The sequence below is a fragment of the Sesamum indicum genome, linkage group LG9, assembly GCF_026168435.1.
Source record: "Sesamum indicum cultivar Baizhima isolate 11 linkage group LG9, ASM2616843v1, whole genome shotgun sequence".
Taxonomy (NCBI): Eukaryota; Viridiplantae; Streptophyta; class Magnoliopsida; order Lamiales; family Pedaliaceae; genus Sesamum; species Sesamum indicum.
The window spans coordinates 657,774-674,326 of record NC_142665.1 but is presented as its reverse complement, the minus strand read 5'-3'; the positions used below and the strand labels follow the sequence as shown (position 1 = coordinate 674,326).

The window sequence follows — 16,553 nt, the reverse complement described above, 5'->3', positions numbered from 1 at the left end:
CCCCCTATTTTTTAAAATTCTTCCTCATGTCTCTTAAAAAATGAAAAAGCGAAAAAGGGATAACTTGAAAGAAAAACAAAGGTTAACGTATTTGCATTTTTGAACTGTGCATAAAGTGCATTTACCCCAAACAATGGACCAATTTATTTATGATGAAAATGGCCTTATATTTACACCTCTTAAAATGAAAAAATATCACTTTTGGTTCCACTAGATATGGTCACTCACTTTTGATCCCGAACTTTACGGGCTCAATACCTTTGGTCCTAAACTTTTAATTTTTTAACACCTTCGGTCCTGTTCCATTAAGTATTGATGGAAAAGGCACGTGATTTGACATGTATCGTTAGTCAATGGTTAGCTTTCGAAAAAAAAGGTGCTTCAAGCGTGTATTCAACTTCTTGGAGGGAAAAAATGGCACCAACAAGCATTTTTGTCCCTATCTATACATGTAAATAACCCACAAGCAACTTCTAGCCTATTTACACAATATTTTCATTTTTTTTTTCTCAATTTAGCTTGAGGGCAAGAGGCCAAAAGATGTTACAAACATCTCAAAATGTTTTCAATATTGAATACTATTGTCACAAAGTTGCTCATTATTATAATTAATAAATAATAATTCAAAATAATTTATGTAGTTCATTAAATTACATCATAATTAGTAAAATAAATAATTTATTTATTAAAAATATATTAATTATTTTTTAAAAAAAAAAACATATTCATTCTTCCGAACCCTACTCTCTAGCCCACCCTCAACTCCTGCATGTGCCCTCGCTCCTACCGCCCTATTGCGGCCTACGACCTCGCTGCACTTGATATAAATTTTTTAGTGTTAGCATTTATCTTTTCTATAATTTAATATTTATGGCTGTCGAGTTCGGGAAGAAGGAATAATTTTTCCAAAAAATATTTAAAATATCTTTTTAATAAATAAATTACATTTTACTAATTATGATATGATTTATATAAATACATATAGTAAGTACATGAACTACCCTATCTATGTTTCAGTTACGAACTAGAGCTCACATCAAGAATAACATGATAATAGCTTTTAACACTCCTCCAAAATTGGACCAAGGAGCGAGAAGTCGAAGTCATGTGAGTCGATTGTTCAAATGACAATTCCTTTCGATCTCCAACTCATGCCCAAAAAGAAACCCGCGACCTCCACCGCTACCTTGATTGCTCATGCCTTTGTTGTATCAACTCCAAATAGATGAGGACAAACACCCACTCTCCAGTAAACACATTTCCCGAAATGCGCTTGGCACGACAACCAATATCCCTTTGTCGTGTCCCCCAGGCCTTCCAACCTCAATGTGCACCATTGAGAGGGGACCCGAGCAACATCCACAACATCTGAACTTTGATATAAGGATCATGCACCAAGCTAAGTATCCGACGTCAAAGGACTGCACCAACCACTTAAGCTAAAACATCCCGGCCCCCTGGCAGTCCTCGATCACGTTCCATGGAAGGTCTGAAAGCACCAAAAGTTGACATCCCAAACTCATTTCTGTTTTATTAACAAATACGCTTCTACTCAAATTAATATTTAGAGCAGTGATGTTTTATACTTTTTTTGTCTTTTTTTTTTTTTTTCTAAATTTCCTCTTCATCCCATTCTTCCATAGAAAGAAAAAAAATGCTACCTTTTGAAATCTGAAATTACAATATAATCCATCATAGTAAATGTAAATTTTTTTCCAAACAAAATATCATATCAATCACAACGCATATACTATTAATTATGCTCTTCACAATTCCCTCTTCTTATTACCATGTATGTATCAACAATATATTTTATATTATTTCTCATATTTTTTTTCAAAAATTCTTCTTTAGCCCATATCCCCTCAAAATAAATAAATAAAAATATTTGCCACCAAAATTATCAACGGAAGAATGAAAACTACAACATAATCCCTCATAAAAAATGTAAATATTTTCCAAACAAAATGCTATATTAGCCATGACACACTTGGTACTTAATTGCTATATGTAACTATTTAAATATTTAAGACAACAATGTATTATATATTTTATCCCCCTTATTTTCTACAATTCCTGGTCACCTCCCCCCTCAATAAATTTAGCTGTCACAACTCACAAACCATACTGCAAACACGAATATTACCAATTTCCATGACCAAATCAAAACGACAATTGGTTTCCTCCCCTAAGCCCCAAAGAATTTCATCAAACTAGACCAAAAGCATAGCCAAGAAAAGGCCTTTCTCCCTCGAGAAAACACAACCACCATCATCACCATATACCAAAATTCAAAAAGTCTTTCCCCTTCACTCCCTTTTGCCCACCATTTTTCCCTCTATGGTTTAACTGCATTCACTCATTCTTCTAATTCTACTCTGCAAATAAGGAAGTTCGAAGCCCTAATTCTCTCAGTCATTAAATCAATTTCTCCATATCCTCTTCCTCTCTCTCGCAACTCGTAGTTCACACACGGAGTTGAAATTTCACTAGGAGAGTGATTGTATGTGCACCTATCATGAGTTAGTGCACTCTTTAATTTAAAGGGTCTCTGGAGAAATCACTTTATTCATCCAAGAATCCAAAATTTATCGCTTTCTATTTTTCTTTTTGGGTTGCTGCTGCTCTGTGTCAATGCAGGTTCAGTAACTTTACCTGCATTAACTAGAATTTCTCTAGAATTTACTTCAATTTAATTGCCAAGCAATGTCGGACGACATGATTTTACATTTCACCTCCAATTCTTCAAACCAATCGGATCAATCCTCAAAGATTGCAAAACTCGAGGCAAGATTAGTGGGCAAGGCGTCATCTGCAGTTGCTTCGCAGCCACAAGTCCAGGCGCAGCTGAATTCATGGTCGGCTCCTGCGAGGTTTGGAGGGACCCAAGATAGTCGCCCCGAGTCTCTGGTCGATAGTGATGATTCTGATGATGATGTGAGTATCTGGATTCAGAGAGTTGTTCCTTGTAACTTTGTTTTTAGTCTATAATTGTACTATTGCCTCCAGCTATTTCAAATGATGCAATTAGATGCTTATTCCACAAAGGGAACCTGATTTTACAATTTCTCAGCTCTTTCATGCTTATATGGTTGACATAGAATGGATAGTTATTGATGCTGAATGTGCATGGTTCTAATGGAATGCCTGTTATGCTTGTAATTTTTGGGGTTTAGTGAATTAGTGATTCTTCTTTCTCTGCTTCTAGACAAATTTGCTTAATGTCTATCACATGCTATAGCTTGATGTTTATTACATGTCTTACATTGAAATTGAATTCAATTATTCTTTGTGTGATGACGTTTTCTTTCGGTGGAAGTGCTTTTTGTTCTTGAACTGGAGATATTGACAGTAAAAATCATGGAGCCAGGTACTTGGAAACTTTGCACATAAAATGTGGTTTAATTAGTACCCTTGACTGGGAAAAGAGTCATTTCTTAATTACTAATGCTTGTGGCAAACATATGTAGGTGGTTATAAAGTGCAGGTTACGACCTTGCCTTATGCTAATATAATTTAGAAGCGATATATATATATACATATATCGTGATGAGATATTTAATTCATCGATTGATATGTGTTTCACTCCTTTGATCTCTGGATGATAAAATTTTGATTTGGAATATTGAACTCTTTTTTGTTTCTTCATGTGTTTCGACCTTGTGATGTCGTGGTTAGTTTTCAAAAGTTTCAGTGTGGAACTTTTATCCACTAGAAAATGCAGATTTTAAAGAGGTTGCTTATGTTTGGAATAGTTATGAATACTACGGAACATTTTGATTCTAGATATCATTTTGCGATGTGGCTGATACATTTAACTTGACGGCAAATTTTGAACATTATGCGTTCAATGGTCATGATGTATTCATGTATTTTTGCTAATGCATGGGCTTGAAGTGGAATTTAACTTAACAAGGATGTAGTTAATATGTTGGGGATGCTCATAAATTGCACGCTTTCGGAATGGACTTGGGCTTCCTCCACGTTCGGGTGCTGGTGGTGTAGTCATAAAAGTCTGAACAGTTATGCCAATTTGATTCAAGGCTCATTTTTGGCAAGAGTTTATGTCGTGGACTATGAAGTTCACATAAAATTATATGGATCAATTATTCTTCAAGGAAGTTATTTTGTCTCCTGTAGTTTTAATAGAGGCTAATAACTGATTCTTGTGTACTAAGAATTTTCAATATTTTGAAACTATATCGTTGGATATTTGTTTAACCTATATATGATTTAGAAAGTCAAGCTGAAATATTAGTGCCAGCATGGCTTAGTTGATGCCAGATCTGTTGTGGTGGATAAACTTAGAGTGGAGGTGCAAGAACCTGTGGCATGATACGGCTATGTCCATAAGCAACTGCAATCATGATTCACTTTTTTGAAGTGCCAGATTATATAGAGGAGAAGGCGACAAATGCTACACTTTTGCTTAATGTGCTTTTTTGTGAAAGAAGCAAAAGTTATATCAAATTTTATTAATAAGAAAATAGATCAGCTAATATTGTGCTGAATTGGTACAAAGCTTGCCTGTAGATGAAGATCTGACTTTTCAATATGTGAATTTTGAAATGGCAAACCTGTATGTCAAAATATTTAGTGAACTTAGATTGGGGAAACTGACTAGTTGCCAGACTAAGATGCTCTAGTCATGTTCGTCTTTAATATAAAACCTCAGAAGCGTGAAAACACACTGTGTTTGGAATAAGCAGTGAATTGAAATTGACAGGAAAGATGCATATTTTGATACTATTTGCAGCAAATAATATTTGTGTGGTCTCAAAAACTGTGAAGGGCCATAAACGTATTTCATGCCATTGTTGTGCCTTCTTGTCACCAATGAGTTGGAGTTACTAACATTTGGCTAATTAAGAAACAGATTATTCCCGGACCTTAAATTTTTGGATTTTGTCAATATGCTTTCCTTGTGGCTGCATCTACCACCTTTTCATATATAAGATAGTTAAAACTAGTTTTATAACTGGAAGTGCATTTTTAATGGTCTCTAAGTGTACCATGCATTAGTTATAAATGTCCGGACTTTTAGAACTAAGAATAAGTTGAAAGAGAAACTCAAATCATAGGATGAAACTTATCATTTAAATACATACACAGATATGCAATCTTTTAAACTTTCACTTATGTTTGATTTATCATATCAAACAAAAGTTAAGGAGCAAACAGTTTTGCTCTTTCACCATGTTATTAGGTATCTTCATCATATGTCCTTCTGGATATCCTTTCTTTATTTGAAAGGTGAACATATTTTTGGCCAGACTGGATGTGTGCAAGGGGACATCATAATGTAAAACAAGAAACTATAAGCATTTTAGACATTGCACAGGATCTTTCGGCATTTCAGACATTGCACAGGATCTTTCAGCAATTGTTGACGGAAAAAACTGAAGAAAAGGAAACATTGTGCTCTCATGTAAGCATGTACTGTTAATTGAATCTTATAGAATGTAGAGGAGGGCATTTTGGTTTAGATAGGTGTAACTAATTACCCTGGACGACATATGCCATTATTCTGTGAAGATACTAGCCCATAGTATCTGCCTCCAACTTTCAATTGTAAAGTTGTAATGCAAACCTCTCAATGCATGTAGTCCTGTCTTCACATATCATCGCGCATTAGTGATTTTCTTGTGGATGTGTTGCACGCCACTATGGAATTTCTTAAAGAAACATCTCTGTGTCCCATTCATTTCCTATAGGAAACTAATGTGTACTACATTAATCACCAGGCTTGACCAGTGTTACAAGTATGATTCAAGAACTACTACTTGTAGGAAGTTTGTAATGCATTTCGTAATGCTATGTTTAGCATCTCATGATTTCATTTGTACTCGTTTATTTGCTTTACAATCTACCTTAGCTGGAGGAAACTTATCAATTTGCCACACCCTGACATAGCTTTATTAAATTTCCTTGTGCTTCACTGTAATCCAAAATATAATGTGCTCATCTAGAGAATCTTATCTATGTTTGTCCTTTTAACTTTTTTTGGGATGCATTTCTGTTGCTTGAATTGGAAACTTAAGATGAATCTAGTGTCAAGACACAAGCATGCTAAAACTATAGTGCGACTAGGAAATCGATTCGCTTGTTCACGTATGTTCAAGAATGGGAATAGTGGGATCAATAGGCCTCATTACCTGCAAAATACATTGTCAATATGAAGAGCAATTTAACCTGTGGTCAACTAGTGGCACAGGCTATTGTGATAAAACATGGCCGTCTTCCTTTCCTCAACTTTCTCACCATGCTGCTCCATCCTTTTCAGTTTCTGTGTATGCGTTTCTGGTTTAATATCACACTTTTCAAGCATGAATCTGGTGTTCCCAGGTATCTAATGCAGCTTTTGACTGCGGAAAGCACTGCATTAGTGAATCATGTCTGCTGTGGCTGCCCAAGTATAGGATTGATTCCACTCTACATCTATCCTAAATCCCCTCCTTCTCTGTTGCCCTATGTTGGAATGATTGTCCAATCAGTCCGATTTCTTATTCTAGTGTTATGCAATAGATTCTTAGTTTTGAAAATTTTACTTTTCTTGGACGCCTGCTATTTGTCTTCTACTTCCTTTATCCTTACAATTTAAGACTGATTCGTTGGGATTTACTCAATCAGTTATTTCTCATTTTGACTTGGCTCTCATATGCAGAGTGGAGGAGCCTTTCTCATACAAGCAAACACTCAAAAAAGACGTAAGGTTGAAGAAAATTCTGGCACTACTGTTGTTGAACATGTTGAGGTAAACAGAGTTTCCCAGTTGACATGATTTTGCCTAAATATTTTGTCTTTTTTTTAGTATTTTGATTGGATATTCCATTTCTTCCTGTGTTTCTATTAATTGATGTCTGTCCTTTAGGGTGGTAATATTTCAGGAAATGTGCACCAGGCAGCAGCTGATGCTAAGCAAAAGACCATAGAAACAATGGACTCTACCAAGGCTGCTGCTGATATAAATAAAAGAAAACAAGGCCGTGGCAGGGCAAGTTCTGCTTCAGGTAGAGGTCGCGGTCACCGAGTTACCGATCAGGCAAGAAATCAGATGTTTTCTCCCTCGAATGGTCAGGTTGAGAACTCAAATCAGAAGGTGTGTTTTACTATGGTAGTTGCTTTCTTAAAGTTCTATAACTGCTTCAGTCATTCACTCGCCATAGAAATCACATGCTTTTATTAATTGCATTGATTTTCTTTGCATTTCTGACTAACACAGCATATCTAGTGTTAATATGTTATCATATCGTTTGTTCCTGGATAAGCTGAATTTACTTACCTGTCCTCCATAATATACACATTCATCATAAAAGTGATGTGTTTGATTGAGTATTTGCAATATCTCCTGAATTAATTCAAATGTTCTTTACAAGTCAAATGTTTCCGTTTCCAAATTATTGATGGTGTTGTGATATTGTTACCCACCTCCTTTTCCTAGTTTGTAATTGGCTCATGTTTAGTTTGCTGGCATGGAAATGAGTGTTGTGATGGAGGATATATGTCATCTACTAGATATTAAATACCGAGTTGTTGGTTTCTCACCATTTAACTTCTGAATTCTATTCCAATATGATTTCTTATAACCAAGAATGACATTGAGAAAAGCTATATTTCTATATTTTATTTTGTAATTTAGGATTATAAATATGAGGTTTGATTACCATTTTAACCCTGTTGTCTTGGGAAGTCACAAAATCAACTTGGTCTAAACCAGATGCATAAACTTCTCTTAGTTTAAAATTGATGCTCACTCTTCCTATTTCAACCTTTGTCCAGTTTGTTCCAGTGTCGCAGTTCTAACATCAAGTTGAAACTGAGGTTGCTAAAATCTTATATGAAATCAAGATTATGGATTTGGTTTGAATTTGCAATCTAGTTTTCACATTGAAATGCCACAATTTCCTTTTTCTTTTCGATCTTAACTTTGTTGAGCAACCTTTCCAGACCAAAATATAGTGGCCCTTTCCCCACTCTACTATAGCTCTATCTGGTTCTGGCTATATCTTCATTTGAAGGTCGGAAATGGGCGGCTGAGGCTAGGTAATGGATGCGTGTCGGTTGAATCTCTGGTCATTAAACAGGTTGGTTGGACTTGGGCCAACCCCTTAGACTATTTTCATCTTTCCCTTTTCTCTAATAAGCCCATTATCACCTGTACCTTCCTTTCTGTCAATCACTCCTGAAAGAAAAAACTCTCGCTTTCACAAAAACCATCCTCACCCCCATCCCCTCCTCTCTTCTTTTCTCTGATAGAACTCTGCTCCCCCTTCCAATCCTCCCTCCTTTTTCACTACTCCTGGACTTATCAACCAATCATCCCTCCCTTTCCGCTGACTCCTAAGCTTATCAACCCATTTTAATTCAGTCAATCCTTTCACAACCCAGCCCAACATGACTTCAGCCCGCCCCACCTGAAGTTCTTGAAACGAACGTCTAATTCGCTGTGCGGTTTCGGATGAGTTAGTGGATCTACGACTCATTTGGTTACAAGCTTGGTAAAAGAGGGCCACCCATAACACAGGAACTAAAAGATGAAGGTAAGAGTGGCCTTTATTATTTTTCATCAGATGCCATATATTTACGCAGTCATGACTATTGAGAGGATGAGAGATGTGCGTGGTTTCCGTGCTCATTACCCCACAATGGAGTACCATACTTGTGGCAGTAATGAGGATGAATGTGATCATACAGCTAAGAGACCATGTTGCCATAATAAATCTTCATGTCTAGCTGTTCAGCCCAGTGCCCTCCACATATCTAATCCTTCAATTGGCATCAGCTTGCTTATCTGTGGCGTCTACTCTGCCCGCCAACCAATTACCATGCCTTATATTTGATAAGGTTGTTGAGTAGAAAGAATATGATCCCATTTTTATTTTTGTATCAGATTATCCTGAATGAATTGCTGAGCAGAGCAGTCTCTTGGCATGGAAAATTTTCACTAGTTGATTGAAATTGTAATTGAAACGAATTTTGTATTATCTGCTGTTGTGATTAAATTCCAGCCAATCAAGGTTGGATTGGATGCAGTTTAACTCATAATACCCCTCACCGCATCCGTCATCTGGCTGGAGGATCTCACAGATTTTAGGGTTTCAGTTACCTACTTCCATCCACTGTGAGGGTTTTACTTACCTACTTCATCCTCCAGCGAATTTTTAGGGTTTTAGTCGCCTACTTTCAAATTGTAGGATTAATCCATTTCTAACTTATTTTCCATGGGCATAAGTTTTCTTTGTGGAATTGCTCTTCACTGTTGCATATGCCATTTGTAGATTTGGTTCATTTTAGGATGAGAACATACAATGTCTTGAACCTTCTCTTGTGCTGTGTGGTAACAGATAACAAAGAAAGCTGTCAACTTTCTGCACGGGTTTTTTATTTTTAATGCTTTTCTATTTTGCACTTTGGAACTCATCCAATTTGAATTAACCGACTGGAAAAAATAGATTTACATGTACGAGTTAGTTAATCAATCATTGCTTTTCCTAATGAAAGTTGATGCCTTTAGTTACTCCGCTTTTGGCTGGCTATGCAGGATGGGTTCTCCAAAGAGCAGCTTGGGCATGACAGCCAGTCCTCAACAGAGGTTTCCAATCATGTTAAATTCTGAACCTTTCTAAAGATTTCCAGTCAGCTTAGTTTTAGAATTAAACCTAGAATTTCCTGTCCCAGAGCCATAGTTCTGCTAAACATTATGGTTTTGAGATGGTGTTATATGTTCAGCTATTAATTTAATGATTTATCTATGTTTTGAATGATTTAGGATGAAGCAACTTCCTTACGTGTGAAAGTTGCAACATTAGGGGAGGAGCTGAAAAAATTGCGCGAGGAGGCGTCTGATTATCGTAATAAATGTGAACAACTGGAAAAGGTATAATTGGTATTTTCTGTTTGCTATTTGTACATCTGAATCTCATCAGTTAAAAGAATTTATATCTATTGTACTATGTGTTGTTGTATGGGAATTGTTAAGTGACATTTTCTCCTGTATTGCAGAATCTTATGTTCATTTATTTGTATGGTTTTGTTTTCCTACTTCAACAGGAGCTTAAGGATTTCAAAGATTATGAACAGCAGATGAAGCCAAAGGTCTTTTTTTTCTTCTCTGCTTCCATTTTGCCTCGTGATTCTCATAAATGTTTCCTTTTTTTTTTGTGTTCTTTTGGGTTTGAGGAAGGCATTCTCAATAAACTTCTTTAATTGTTTTGAGAAAAATGAAGCAAAAGATAAGTTTCACAGTAGACATGCGTGATTTGCAAAGACCTGACTGTCAGAGAGTATATGCATGAACATCACAGATTGTGTGTGGCATGATAATTTTTGTGTTTTCATACAGACACATTTTTCCTTGTCTTCTATTTACTTCAATCGCCATTTTCTGTGCTGGTGACAAGTTTAAGCTGCTTAATTGGAGCATGAAAAAACTCACATGCATTTAAGTTGAGAACTTTTTATTTGACACGACGTGATGATCTCTGTATTTAGGATGGTCTTTTCTTGATGGGTTCAATAGTGTGGGTCAGGGTCCTTTTCTTGATGGGTTTAGAATCTTCAGCTATTGGTGCTGCTTTAGAGAGTGGAGAGCTGCAACCAATTTGAATCTTTACCTTTAAAAGGATGAGATATTTATGATAAACAAACAGTGTTTGCTGTATGTAGTATCAGTGCTTATGCTAAATATTGGACCACAGCTATGTGCGACACCTGGGGCTCAGCTCTTGGTGAATGACCTTTACATGTCAGATTACTATTTCAAGCATGTAGTTATGTTTGCTCTTCATTTGATGCAGAGAATGAAAGTGATATCTGATTTATTGATATCTGTTTCAAAAGCTGAGAGGCAGGAAGCAAGGATGAAAGTACGCCAAGATTCCTTGAGACTTGGCAATGTCGGAGTGATCAGGTTCTTCGAGATTTTCCATTTTCGATTAATAGTTAGTTTTTCATGCATATATCCTTTTCCAATTGCAAAGGAACTGGGTTGAATCAGTCAACTTGTTCAGTGTATAAGAATGAAACTTGATAAAATCTATACAATGGGGAAATCTATACAATTGGGAGACTTACTGTATGTTTACGTGAATGTATGGGAGTCATGTGCATATTATTTATGAATTGGTTCCTTTCATGTGTTCTTTTGAGGATTTTGTGTCCTCCTCCTTGTGTTATGTATTTCTTTCCTGATCGGATTTAGACCTGAAAAGATATACCTTGGGAACTATTTTTGTTTACTTCCACCGGGCATGATTATAGGCCTTGGTGGGTAAGGTCAGTTAAAGGTGCAGAAAATGTGTTTTTATCAGTATAAATAGTTTTATTTAAGAGCACATTTGAGCTTTATTCCCTGAAGAAAAAGTGTCACTTTCATCGAATATAGTATTTACATGCCACAGGTTGATGCACTGTTCATAAAAGGGCGCAGATACAGTTGGCCTTGTTTTTTATGTCTCTCTCTCTCTCTCTCTCCCCCTGTTGTTCTTTTACTTTTAAAGATAGCATTTTCTTGGAACTTCAGTTTACCTGAATCAAAAGTTCTCCTAATTGGAAGTTTGAGAATCAATTAATCAGATGAAGCCATGGGATTAGAGATGAGGTTTGAGTCAAGAGAAGTAATAGTTTAGGGATTAGATTTTGTGGTGGTTAGTGACCTGCATAAAAGCTTGAGTCTCAGAATCCTAAGATTGTACTATGCAAGAACTTCTGGTGTCTGTAGTGGTACACCAGTCACCATGTTCCTTTTTTTGATGGGTAACCCTTTTCATGATATAAATTAGATTCTGCTGTTATTGTGAAGTTTGCACTCCTCAGATTCCTCCTCCATAGTATGTACCACAGTTGACTTCCTTAGGAGCTCAGCTTTCATATTGGACCTGTTTGAGATAACAGTCAATAACTAAACATATTAGGATTCTTAAAGGAGTTAAAAGAGTACAATGAAACTTTGTGAGCCTGGTGATTTTCTTGTACTCATTGTCATCTTTACTGTGTGTTGACAGTCAGAGAAATAAGACTTGCTCTCCCTAATTTTGGGCTTCCAGGTTTAAATTGCTCTGAACATGCACTGAACTTTTCATGTTTTCTGGGGTTCTCTTCATGGATTTGCTGGTATATTTCATGGTGGATCCAGTGTGTCTTCTGGGGCCATAATTTAATGATACCTACATAGAGTTTTTGAAACTTTGCTGGCAGAAGTTGTAGTTTCAAAATTCTAACATTGCCAAGGTTCTTAGTAAAGCTGGAGTTCCTGAGAACTTTAAATTGGTCTCTTGATGGCTACATTCTTAGAATTTTTTTTGATTACTTGTGCATACTTTGCTTGGGAAACATTATGATCATGCAAAATTATTGTTTCGGTCTTGATTGGCTCTTTGATAAACACAAGTCTCTGAATTATTTCCCAATTGATAGTTAAAGCAGCTGAACTACAACTTTATGCTCTACAAGTCTTTTGGATCTCTATTTAATTTCATTATGTTGGATTATCGCCTAACTATTAATCTCCTTTCCTTTTGTCTTCAATGAACTTGATAGAGCTGGAACAGTCATATCTGAGGCATGGGAGGATGGACAAGCACTAAAGGATCTCAATACCCAACTTGTATGCATCTCCTGAATTTTTCTTGATTCGTTTTTGTAGTTTTCGTTACTCATATTTGTTCTGGTATGCATATTTCTTGGTGACATGCATCTCAAGTGTTGTGTGTGTTAAAACAATCAATGATTGATTTATGCAGTTCCATATTAGCTCTTGATCTCCAATACTTCTATTGATACGTCTAAAACTCTATGATAGGGAACTCTTACTTTGAGATGTATTTCTGTCATTGTTCAGAGAGTTAGTGAATGGTGTACATTACTTCTTTCATCACCTTGACCTGTTTAACTCCGAAGCATCTAATGGTGGTCAATTATGCTTATGCTATGTTGGAAAACGCCAAGAAGAGAATTTTGAATGATGTATGTATTAATGTTTCTGGCCATCGGCTTTTTGAGATGCCTAAACATGATATTACGCTGTAGCTTGTAGTGCCACCTTAATACACTGTGCGGTCTGAAGTTTCACTGTGGGGGGTCCTTTGTGAATCCCACAGGCAGTTTTGCTTGAATAATCTTCATCCTAGTCTTTTTGTTCAGAGGAGTTTGTTGGAAACAAAGGAGGCTATTGAAAGGCAGAGAAAATCTCTCAAGAAACGCCAATCAGGTAAAGGCTTTCATTATATCGTTACAAATGTCTACTTCCTCATTTCCTTGCTGTAATGATGACATTTTTAGGTATTAGTACAATATGCATCTCAGCCATGACACAAAAAGCATAAAGTTATAATTTAATCATCATCTGATAAGGTACAGCAAACGTTGAGATAGAGAATTTGGTCAGGGCTTGGATCTGTCTTGTGCGACATAACTGAAGCAAATCTTTGATAGTGGGCTAATAATCATTCCAAAAGTGCTGTGCTTGCACTATGTAATTGCTGTAGGGAATAGGACTCTTTTGTTTTGTCTTGTTGGCTGAGTGATGGATGGCGCACTGTGCCTGGACATCCTAATTACTAGATGTGCTATTGATGGGCCTTTTTCTTTTTCTTGTTTTTCAAACTCGCTTTGTCAAAACACCCAATCGTTTTGGCAATTTGTATTTGTTCACTGTTCTGCTGAAAATCTATTCTGCTTTTGCTAAAAGGACGTTTTGGTAGTGGTTAATAAGTAATTTTTTTCTCCTCTGTGACCCACTGAGGATGCAATAGCCTTTTCATTTTAGTGTCTTTGTCTTCCTTGTTACCTGCTCATTATCTTTTCACCACACAAGGAGAGCTAATGGCACTTTTATCCAATACAGATAAGGGTGATTTAGCTGAGGCAGAAGGTGGGGTTCAGGAAGAAGATCTTCTCATTCAGGACGAGATATATAAGTCTCGTCTAGCCAGCATCAAGCGTGTAAGTTTGTTTCTTCTTGTAGTTATTCTCATTGCTATTTTGTTATGTTATATGTTGCAGAATGGTTTGTAGGAGGAGGAAGCAGTAATGCGCGAAAGGGACCGTTATGAATTGGAGAAAGGAAGGCTTATACGTGAAATGAAACGTATAAGAGATGAGGATGGCTCCCGTTTTAACAATTTTCAAATATTGAATCATCATTATGCTCTCTTAAACCTTCTTGGCAAAGGAGGATTTAGTGAGGTTTACAAGGTGAGAGATTTTATGTTTACTTGCCTGAATATTTTCTCTGAATTTCACATTGCATAAAGGGCCATTTATCACAAAATTTTTCTTTCCTCTTTATTAGTCATGAGAATAAATGTTACTGTAGTGATATTAATTCAGCGATGTTGACAGGCTTTTGACTTGGTGGAACATAGATATGTTGCCTGTAAGCTTCATGGTTTGAATGCTCAATGGAGTGAAGATAAGAAGCAAAGTTATATACGACATGCAATCAGGGAATACAACATTCATAAAACGTTGGTTCATCATCACATAGTTCGGCTTTGGGACATTTTTGAGATTGATCAGAACACATTCTGCACTGTCTTGGAATACTGTAGTGGTATGATTCATATAAGTGCTCCCTCAGTTGTATCAACAATTAAACATTTCTTCGTGAACAGAAACACAAAGAACAATATCCAAGAGAGGATATACAATTGTGGGTCTGTTACCTACCCATACATGAAAAAACTATGAAGAATTATTGCACCATCACATTTGCAGCCTTTTCCTTCTAATGATATAAAGATGGATGCGACTTCATAATAGTGCACCTTATTTACTGTAACCAACTCTTGAGGGTGACTAAAGTTTCTTCTCTTGTTCCCAGGCAAGGATCTTGATGCAGTTCTGAAAGCAACACCTATGCTGCCAGAGAGAGAAGCTAGGATCATTATTGTCCAGATCTTTCAAGGCCTTGTCTACCTGAATAAAAGATCACAAAAAATTATTCATTATGACTTGAAGCCTGGAAATGTTTTATTTGATGACTTTGGTGTTGCTAAAGTCACAGATTTTGGTCTTAGCAAGATTGTGGAGGATGATGTTGGATCGCAGGGCATGGAACTTACATCTCAGGGTGCTGGAACATATTGGTGAGTGTTCTGGTAGTTCAGTTTTGACTCCAGTACCTGCTTTGGGCATCAACTACAATAGATGCCAGCCATGAAATAACTTGATTTATTTGCAAAGGTTATTGTACCTTTGTCAATCTATGTGTCTTTTTTCCTCTTTGAACTCATGGAAAGGTTTGTCATTGTTATTGTTGTTTTCTATGGAGGAAACAATACTTTTACCATTCACCCTAATCACTGAATGTTTCTCAGTGAATGATTGGGCAATCTTGCTGTTTCCTGTATCAGAAACTTGACCTGTTTACAGAATAGTGCGGAATTTTGATGAATTTTCTGGTTTTGTCAATTTTGTGTATTCTTGATTATATCTCACAATGTAATTTCAGGTATCTGCCTCCAGAATGCTTTGAGCTGAACAAGACTCCTCTCATATCCTCAAAGGTCAGTCACTTTGATGATTCCTTTTTTTCCTTTTCTTTTTCCTGGTGGATGGGGGGTTGGTGCTACTGTTTGTTCTCAAGTTGGGTCTGATGATCATCTCAACAAGTATGCAAATCAACCTCCTCTAGAATACTTAATAGACCCTACCTTACTGTGCATTTCTGGGAACAGGTTGATGTTTGGTCAGCGGGTATTTTATTGTACCAAATGCTGTTTGGCAGACGGCCTTTTGGGCATGATCAGACACAAGAGCGAATATTGCGTGAAGATACAATTATCAAAGCCCGCAAAGTTGAATTTCCTGCAAGGCCATCTGTATCGAATGAGGCAAAAGTAAGTTCTTCCAACTTTCTTCCTTAAGGTGGTTCTTCGACTTTGGTGTCTCGGAACCCTTCTACGTGACCCCTTCTAATCAAATTCCACAAGTGAATCAATGAGATCATCTGTCATTTCACAGACATGGTTTCCTGGTTCCAGTTTTGGGTAAAAATGTGGCATACAATATCTTATGTCGCATGTCTTTTTGAACAAACCCATGGTCTACTTTATTCGTTAATAACTTACACCAACAATTGTCTATTTCATGCAGGATTTTATTCGTCGTTGTCTAACATATAATCAAGCAGAGAGACCTGATGTTTTAACTATTGCTCAAGATCCATACTTAAATTATACAAAGAAATGACACAGAATAGAAGCTTCGCGACTGAGGTGAAGCTCTATGTGGCAAGACGACACCATCTCATGAACTCTTGAAGTTGAGGAGATACATCCAGAGAAACTCTGAGAATTTTTGTATAGTGGTAAAGCCAATTTGATTTTTGTTGTACCCAGTTGTTATTTAAACTATCTTCCGAAAAACCAGAGTTATTTTTGCCTTTTCCCAACCTTTTCTCCTGCAACTTCATCTGTATGTGTTGTGTCAAGAAACCACATATTTTGCGTTAAAGAAAGCATGAAAGACGAGAAGAAGAAATGGAAGTTAACTGTAACACAAATTGTGCCTCGTCTTCTCCCTTAGTGTTTTACATATGCAGATTCGAATTT

At 36.6% G+C, this 16,553-nt stretch overlaps 1 protein-coding gene across 2 annotated transcripts; it reads left to right on the top strand.

Annotated features, from left to right (window-relative positions):
• Positions 1–2,123: 2,123 nt before the first annotated feature.
• TSL (Protein kinase superfamily protein) lies at positions 2,124–16,504 on the top strand. 2 transcript variants are annotated; one of them, XM_011090705.3, is made up of 16 exons: positions 2,124–2,937; positions 6,665–6,754; positions 6,872–7,099; positions 9,542–9,604; positions 9,770–9,877; positions 10,051–10,095; positions 10,797–10,909; positions 12,538–12,604; positions 13,141–13,207; positions 13,844–13,941; positions 14,014–14,193; positions 14,341–14,551; positions 14,822–15,086; positions 15,452–15,506; positions 15,678–15,839; positions 16,096–16,504. In XM_011090705.3, exons 1-16 carry the CDS (start codon positions 2,707–2,709, stop codon positions 16,189–16,191), a joined length of 2,079 nt encoding a protein of 692 aa, XP_011089007.1. In that variant the 5' UTR covers positions 2,124–2,706; the 3' UTR covers positions 16,192–16,504. The 2 variants fall into 2 exon arrangements, with proteins under 2 accessions (XP_011089007.1, XP_011089008.1); XM_011090706.3 differs by having other exon boundaries at positions 2,125–2,937; positions 9,542–9,592.
• The last annotated feature ends 49 nt before the right edge of the window (positions 16,505–16,553 follow it).